We start from the raw sequence: 9,704 nt of genomic DNA on the forward strand, positions 1-9,704 counted from the left end.
ATCCTATTGACTTCCTTTGATGTGGTTTATATGAACAGTATACCGTGATCGGATGAAAAGAAAATGAAACTTTGGAGGAAACGAGGAAAAGGAACAAATGGAAAAACGATAACTCCATTGGAAACATATTTTGAACGGAGAGCTAAAAATACAAATTTCACCCAAACCTTAATATGTAAACCGCAATTTGACAAATCAATTTACTTTAAAATGAATCGCTACCTAAAATAACAACTCATTTTAAAGTAATCATTATGCGACATATTGATTTACATACTAATTAAAAAAAATATTTCGAGCGTTACAAATCCTAAAAAGGAAATTATACATATCTTTTCTCTGTTTTTGAAATGAAAGTTTTTAGGGATGTTTGATGAAGAACAAGGTGCATAAATAAATGAAAAAATATCAACAATGAAAGGAAGCAATACACAACAAATTTTGTGGTATCTTAGATACCTTCCCCTCAAAAGGTGTTTACATTCATTAATAATTCACAAATAAATCAATGAATAAATCTCACACACTTTAGAATAAAACTCTAAAGATAATGATCCCACCTTTAATGGAGATCACCCTCAAATACAATAATATAATTTAAAAGAAACTCTCTTAGTGTAAATCTCAGTTGTCTCTATGTATTAGCCTCCTTCTTTTTCGTCTCTAATCTAATTTAAACATTTATATAACCTACAATATGTTAGAAAAACTCTACGACAAGTTATACTTATTTTCCAAGCAAAGCCCACAAAACTGAAAAATGAAACTTTGGGTATGTACAAACACTCTCGAATGAGCCATATGGCTGCTCAAACGAGCCATGTAGTTGCTCGAACGAGCAGCTTCCTTAGTGCATTCACTGCTTGCTGCGTGCATTTGTGCCTCATTCAAGACACCCTCTGTAACACCTCCATATTAGGTTTAATTCAAAAACACATTTTAAAGGAAAAAATGAATCAAAACTACTCTTGAAGCGTACCACCACATCTATTTCTAAGAAATAATGTAAGGCTAAATAACTATAAAATTACTTAATCAAATCTAACAACTAAAAAATTCTTGCAACAAAAAGTGAAATTTTAACTAGACATGACTATTAATAACTAAACTAATTTTCTATGTGAATTTCACTACACGATTCCCAAGCAATTAATAACCTGCATATACAATAGTGATACTTATCTCATCAGTCCAAGCATCTAATTCATTTATTACCGCTTTAAATTATCTATCTGTAATAAATCTCGAAGCATAATCTACTTCATCAACACCATATTCCTACAAGATATCCTGCATTAATTAAAAAATTAACTTTTCAAAATAAAAAAAAAACATTTTTTTAAAATAAAGAAAAAACATTTATGCGGCACATTTGTGCGACGTGCAATTTATTTAGAATTACAAAATTGAATGATACTCTTGAATATGCTTACTTATAAAATAAGATTATGTCTCTTATTTATTAATTTTTAACTTGAAAGTATATTATTTTATCATGTAGATATCGAATTCATAGACAAAGATTAATAGGAGGGTACATTATTACGGGATGTAATTTTAATGTCCATTTAATTAATTAGGGTCATCCCATCAATATTATGTGCTAAGTGATAATGTGTATAAATGAGATACATGATTTTGTTTCTTTATTAATCTTTATATATTTATCATTTAAATTATGTTGCATCGGTACTATTTTACGCAAGAAAGACAAGGGAGAAACTACCAAAATCAAAAAATTGATTAAGTTCAACTACATCCCGTAAAATACTTAAGTTTGAAAATAATTTAAGAAAATAATATATATTTGAAATGAAAAAAATCAAAGTTTTTATAATATAACATCACATAAATCAATTAATTAATTTAATGTTGAATAATGACAAACACATATCTAATTTATTTTTTTTTTAATATGGAAGGGAATGAGAATGCCAGTAGGCCGAGGCTTTACCCTCATACCTACTTCATCAAGAGATCGTCATCTCAAATAATTCAAGACCAACAGAGTAGTCTCATGTAACCCTAGTATGCACACCCCTCCTACTTGGATCACAATATATAGAATGAAAATCAGACATCGTATCAAGTATCAAAAAAAAAACTTGTCAACAACTATACTAATCAAACATGGCAACCTATTCAACACCCTTATACTTGGATCACAACAAATATAAGTGCTTTATTTCCATCATGTATTCACTTTAAGTGATTTAGTATATTTTAGTAATAAGCCATGAGCACACAATCATGTAACCAAACATATATAAATATATATATATATATATATATATATATATATATATATATATATATATATATATATATATATATATATATATATATATATATATATATATATATATATATATATATATGAGAGGGATCCAATGAGAAGGGTGTTGAAAATGAGGACGGTAAGGACTCTACACCCTTGATTTCGCTAAAATAAAAAAACCTATGGTCACGATTGGACCAAAAACACATAATTGTAAAAGTAACTATGAAATAAATTGTTAGAATGTTGTTACATTATAAAAAAATATAGTAACAAAATAAAAACAAACAAAAATTCTTCTCATTCTTCTTATTGTAAAATTCTTCTTATTGTAAAATCCTTCTTATTTCATCCTATATTTATACATATATATATATATATATATATATATATATATATATATATATATATATATATATATATATATATATATTTATATATGTTCCAGTGCGAACTGTGCTTAAGTGTGAATGGTGCGAACCTTGTTATTTTTTAGCAAAAACGTGTTATCATTTTGTGTGAAATTTTTATGGTTACTTTTCAACCATAAAAATTAAGGAAAAAAATAGTAACAAAATTTTGCCAAATAATAACAAGGTTCGCACGGTTTACACTTAAGCACAGTACGCACTAGAACTCGACCATATATATATATATATATATATATATATATATATATATATATATATATATATATATATATATATATATATATATACATATATATATATATATATACATATATATATATATATATACATATATATATATATATATACATATATATATATATATATATATATATATATATATACATATATATATATATATACATATATATATATATATATACATATATATATATATATATACATATATATATATATATATATACATATATATATATATATATATATACATATATATATATATATATACATATATATACATATATATATATATATATATACATATATATATATATATACATATATATATATATATATATACATATATATATATATACATATATATATGTATATATATACATACATATATATATATACATACATATATATATATACATATATATATATATATATATATATATACATATATATATATATATACATACATATATATATACATATATACATATATATATATATATACATACATATATATATACATATATATATATATATATATATATATATATATATATATATATATATATATATATATATATATATATATATATATACATATATATATATATACATATATATATATATATATATATATATATATATATATATATATATATGATCATAAATATTTTCAACAAATATATATCTCAAGAATATCCAATTTTATTTGCCAAATTAACATTTTAACATCAATTGGTGGCTACAGGATTTAATTATAGATTACAATAACCCAAAATCCTTGATACGACTATCTAATCATACCTCAAAATAAAAACTAACTCACCTTACAAGGAAACTCAACATCATTAGGATCTCAAGAAATTTTTCTATAACTAAATTAATAAAATTAAAAGAGATATTTTATAATATCCGCTATATACTTAGACCCAATCTATTTCCTCGTTATCTTAGCCCAAAATAAATTATCCGACTCAATCCAAAATAATTCCCATTCTAATATTAATTTTAAATTCTCTAATTCTAAAAATATTAATTTCTCAAATGTTACAGTAAATATTTCGTTTTAAATTCAACCGCATTTTAAATTCGTCATTAAAATAATAATTTTTAGTAACAATTATTTTTCTGCGTTCAATTCATCACTTATATTGCTTCAATGTTAAATTAAGTTGAAAACATTTACTGTAGAGAAAAAAAAACATAATAAATAATAAATTTACCATCAATTATAAGTTTTTAGCTTCTCACTTCTTCTTTCCCGTCAAAACTTAGAAGATGTTGAGAATAATGTGACTTGAGTGCACAATTAATGTATGTATTCGTATGTGACTTATGGGATGGAATCCTATGGACTAACTTAATGGGTGAATTAAGTTAGTAACTTAGTGTTTGTGATTAATGATGATGTTTAAATTGTGGATTAATTCTTAAAGTAATAGAGGTATTTTAGTATGAGTTAATCACAGATGTTATGGGACTTAATGAAAAAGTGCAAAAGTTTAATTGAAGATACTTTACTATGCTCAGTCGAGCAAAATTGTCAGAAAGCCCACTGGAGGACGCTCGACCAAACCACTCGATCGAGCGAGCTCCTGAGTGGGTCGAGCGAACAAACAAAATACTTCCAGTAGCTTCTTGTAGCCCGGTCGACCAGGTCGCTCGACCGAGTAAGCCTCTTTTTTGGTCAAGCAGACCTTCTAACGGTTCCTTGGATGCTGTTTTTACTCTTCAAGTCTTCGGAGTTGTTTCAATGTTATTAATTCATAACTTTAATGGATTGAATGTTGGTGAAAACGACGATGTATTAGAGTTCGAACAATGTGTTTCAGACTCTAATATTGCCAGGATTGAGTGTATGAGGTTTTGTGACAAACAAATTACGCTATCAACGATATCAATGTTTGTAGGAGAAAATAATGCAATAAAATGACACAAAGATTTAACGAGGTTCACCCATCTAAGGCTACATCCTCCGGTGTGTAGTATCTCTTATATTATCAAAAGGAGTTCAAAGAACTCTCAAATATGGAGAATTACAATAGAGAAGAGATATAGACTAGTGTATGGCTTGGGGTGTATTTTGTGGATGATATTGATGTGTGAATATGAGAGCTCTATATATAGTACTAGGTACATGAATGTCAATAGCTCACTTGAATACATAGTTAATATAGAGTAATGAATAATATGAAATAACTCCAAGGACTTGAAAGGTCGAAAAACAGCATCCCATGCACATCAGAGGATCCGCTCGACCGGAACAGGGAGCTCGCTTGGTCGAGCTGCTCGGTCGAGCGAGTATCAGCTACATTTTGGAGCATTCTGTCTGACCGCTCGACCTACCAATATGGCTTGCTCGGTCGAGGGGTAGGTCGAGCGACCTCTCTGCTTCCTTTGTCAGAATTCTGATCGAGCTACCATAAAACAAATCCTTTCTACTTCTTCATTAATCTTCATTAACACCAATAATTCTCATGAATACTCTTCACATAATTACACTCTTTTGGATTCCACAAACCAAGAGTCACACACATGAATACACATTTTAATTGTGCACTTAAGTCACACTAATCATAACAGTTGGTTAGTGCAATCTCTTCTATAAATAGAAAGCTCATTTGTTCATCCAAACACATCAAACACAAATGCCTAAACACATAGCTTTTATTATCCTCTTACTCAATTGTAATACTTTATTTGTAAGAGCAGTTTTACTCCATTGAACAACTTTTTGACCAACTACTCCAAAATAACTTTCCTACAGTACGAGGGTGAGGCCAAGGACATGTTAAAACTGAATGTCAAGGAAAGTTTAGTTCTTAAGATTCATGTCTAAGGCTTGGCTTCCAGTCTGGGTTTTGCTAAAACTCTGTAATGCCCCAATCAAGCACGAAGATGGATTGGAGAATCATAATAGGAAGCTTGGGAATTAAAGATACAAGGGGCTACGAAGAAACTGTAAGTTCCAAGTATCACTCTTTTCTCTGGTTGATTATTTTAAATTATATAATTTACGAATTACAACTTTAGAATTTAGTACTTTTAATTTTAATATTTATTATTTTAAATTAGAGTCATTAAAGTATTTAAATTTATAGATTCAGGTCAAAACACAAAGTTTCTATTTTAGAAAACGAAATTTTAGATTGTAAAGCTTTTAAAATTTTTATTTATCTTTTTTTATTTTATTTACTTTATTAATATTTTTTTTTCGGATAATTTATATGATTAGAAATTTTTAACATAAAAAATATCTTATTTATTGGGGATAATGTAATAATAATTTGAACAATTAAGCACCTTTAAACCCAAATGCAGATTGCAGACTAATAGACTATGAGGTGAGTGGCAACCCACATAAGTAATTCACAATCCAAGAAAATCAGAGTCTTCAAACATTGCCACGTATTCTCCCGCCTTCCTTCTCCCTCCACCCTTATTTTGGCGGGTGTCAAAATTACTGCCTTTTCTGTTTTTATAGTTCTGCATCTGCTCTTTTCAAAACTAGCTGCATACAAAAATAAACTTAAATATTTCTCCCTTCAATCTTTTTGATCTTCCACGTTATAATGGGTAGTTTTAAAAGTTCTTTCACTTTAGAATACTTTCTATTTTTAGAAAATTATTATCCCACTTTACCCCTTAAAACCCCATTTCCTTTTAATGTACCTCTTTTCTTTTATTTATAATTATTTTCTCTCTCATACTTTCAATACAATCATTACTTCACATTACTATTTAATTAAAATAATACACACTACAACCTTATACTTCCAATATAATCATTACTTCATACTACTATTTAATTAAAATAATACTCACTGCAACACAAAGTAGCTATCTTTCTTAATATGTGTGAAAAACCCAAAGTAGAAGTGGAAGATAAAAAAAACGGAGGGAATAATAATTTTATTTATTTTTAACCTTTAAAATCTTAAATGATAGATAATTAGAAATTATGAAAAATTTATATTAATAAATAATAATTTTTATTTTAAATGATAACTCAAAAAAAAATAGAATTACTACTATGAACAGAAGAGAGTAGTTATACTCATCTGTCCATTCACTCGTAGTATTATTTTGAAAATTTGAAAAAGTTGAGCGAAAAAATAAAAAAAATTAATCAAATAAGCGATAAATTAAACTTTTCCCAAAAGTAAGCGTCCAAACCCCAAAGCTGTGCTTTGGAGCTGTTCGCAGTTAGTAACTGCGAACAGGTCAAAAAAGACAAAATAGCTGTTCGCAGTTAGTAACTGCAAACAGCTATTTTGTCTTTTTGCTGTTCGCAGTCTAACTGCGAACAGTTATTTTGTGTTTTTTGAACTTTTCGCAGTTACCAACTGCGAACAGCTAGTTTGTCTTATATGCTGTTCGCAGTTACTAACTGCGAACAGCTCCAAAGCACAGCTTTGGAGTTTGGACGCTTACTTTTGGAATTTGTTTAAGATTTCGCTTATTTAATTACTTTTTTTTATTTTTTCGCTCAACAATTTCAAAAATTCTATTATTTTCTCTATCCATTCTATATTAACCCACATTAACTATGTTAATGCAAGTTATGTTAGTATGTATCAGAGCTTTTCATTTATTTTTTTCTAATTTATTATACTTGTCATAACTTTTTTCATTTGTTTTAAATTATTTATTGTATTAGAGTACTATATTTGACAATTAAAAAAAAAAAAAAAACTATGTGTGCACCTATTTATCTCTATTTTTTGTAATTTTATATCTTACTAAATTTTAAAATTATCTTAATAATTAAAATGATTTTTTAACGTAAAATATAAATGATACAAACTTTCACCGACCCTCCTACAATATACCAAGTTTTAATCAACAATCAATGATACCGACTTATACCTAACTTTTGTTTTTATAGTTTATTCGACAAAAAAAATAATTAAACAAAAGTTAGTAAAGAATTATATTATGAAAAAGCTTAATTTGGTATCATTCACAATTAATAAAAATTATATTATTACTAAAAAATCAACAAAAATTAATATTATCTAAAAATAATTTTTTCTATATAAAATTGTTTTATAACAAGAAAATCAGAACAGCAGAAGTATAAGTGGGGTTCACCGTTCACCACCTTAGTGTTCTGATTTTCTCTAGAACTTTGCGCCTTCACCGAGCTCCAATATATGTCGGTTTTTCTCCTCTCTCATTTTCCTTATTTTACTCCTCTAATCAAACCCAGATAACATTTTATTTCCTCTGTTTATATCTAGATTTCCCACAAAGGGTATGTAGTTTATAATCCTTTGTTCCTAAACCTTGCTATATCTAATGAACTGAATTTACTCAATTATTTGATCAAATACCCATCTCTTTTTTTCTTTTTCTTTTCTAAAATTCTTTATAAATCAGAATCAAAGTTGGGGAAATGAATGAGGGGAAGAAGTATTGCGCTGATTGCAAGACCACAAAAACTCCTTTATGGAGGAGTGGTCCTTATGGTCCCAGGGTATAACATAATACCTAACCCAAATTCATTCCATCTTTCTTTTTTTTTTTTTTGTTGATTATTCTGTTTTCTTTTTTTGATACTCTGTTTTTTGGGTGGCAGTCACTGTGTAATGCTTGTGGAATCAGATACAGAAAAAGAAAGATGGCAGAAGACAAGGAACCCAGTTCAGGAATCAGGAGGAGAGATGATTATAATGATGATAATCAAATGAATGAATCAATGAAGATAAGATGTAGTAGTTACACTGATTATTCATCTTCTTCTTCGTCTTGTTCACCATTGAAGAAACAGAGGAGTAATAATGGAAATATTATTAGTAGAAATTTGGGGGAGGTGGAGCAAGCTGCTGTGTTGCTTATGTCTATGGCTTGTGATTCTATTTTTGCTTAATTTGAATGAATTGTTTTAGGGGATTAGGGTTTGACCACATTAATTAATTGTGTTTTTAGATTAGTGATGATGAGTATGTACGAGATGAAATGGCTAGGGTTTTTTGATTTGGTGGGTGTTTTTTTGGGATGTTTTTATTGGAGTAAAGGGTTTATAAGAATATTGGAGAGAAGGAAAATCATATTTTGTTTCACTATTATCGATTTTCATATCATTTTTTTCTTCTCTAATAATAATAATAATAATAATAATAATAATAATAATAAATATTGTTGAAATGTGTAGAATAGTTTGAAAGAAAAAAATGGAAGTGATAGGAGAATTGAAAGTTTTAGGCCTTTTGCAATGTTTGGAGTTGTAATTATTTGGGTCGTTTATTGTAAATTTTGTAATTATTAAGTTTGTTAACAATTTGGTTACACTTCATTTGCTGTATTCGTTTTAGTCATCTTACTACATTAAATTTGATGTTTCTCATTTTCTAACCTTAGATTGAAACACCAAATCAGAGTTTATCACCGTTAAACACACTAAAATTCAAACACTAACTGTCTATTTAGTTACTGGTATTAAATGGTAGTAATTAGAATGACTTATAGTGTAAAATTTCATCCAAAGTTTCATATTATTCTACGATAATAAACTTTGCACTGGAATGAATTTGATCAAGAAAATATGAGATAATTGTAGTTGGACAAATATGACCATTAAGGCAATAAAGTGATTTTTCAACAAAATTTCCATTGCCCCTATTTATTACTATGTACTAAATGGGCCGTGAGTGCTAAATGTTTTTGAATGTTCGAATAAAAACTGCTGGGGGAAGTGGAAGTTTCAATTCTTGTAATATTGGAGATGACTAGACTGGGTCGGGTATGAGTTGGGC

The 9,704-nt window shown here is 27.7% G+C and overlaps 1 protein-coding gene across 2 annotated transcripts; it reads left to right on the top strand.

The window, feature by feature from the left end:
- Positions 1 to 5,678: 5,678 nt before the first annotated feature.
- LOC130828103 (GATA transcription factor 16-like) lies at positions 5,679 to 9,261 on the top strand. 2 transcript variants are annotated; one of them, XM_057693904.1, is made up of 2 exons: positions 5,679 to 5,907; positions 8,528 to 9,261. In XM_057693904.1, exons 1-2 carry the CDS (start codon positions 5,824 to 5,826, stop codon positions 8,816 to 8,818), a joined length of 375 nt encoding a protein of 124 aa, XP_057549887.1. In that variant the 5' UTR covers positions 5,679 to 5,823; the 3' UTR covers positions 8,819 to 9,261. The 2 variants fall into 2 exon arrangements, with proteins under 2 accessions (XP_057549887.1, XP_057549888.1); XM_057693905.1 differs by lacking the exon at positions 5,679 to 5,907 and adding an exon at positions 7,779 to 8,425.
- Positions 9,262 to 9,704: the final 443 nt, after the last annotated feature.

This window comes from Amaranthus tricolor, chromosome 12, assembly GCF_026212465.1.
Source record: "Amaranthus tricolor cultivar Red isolate AtriRed21 chromosome 12, ASM2621246v1, whole genome shotgun sequence".
NCBI lineage: Eukaryota > Viridiplantae > Streptophyta > Magnoliopsida > Caryophyllales > Amaranthaceae > Amaranthus > Amaranthus tricolor.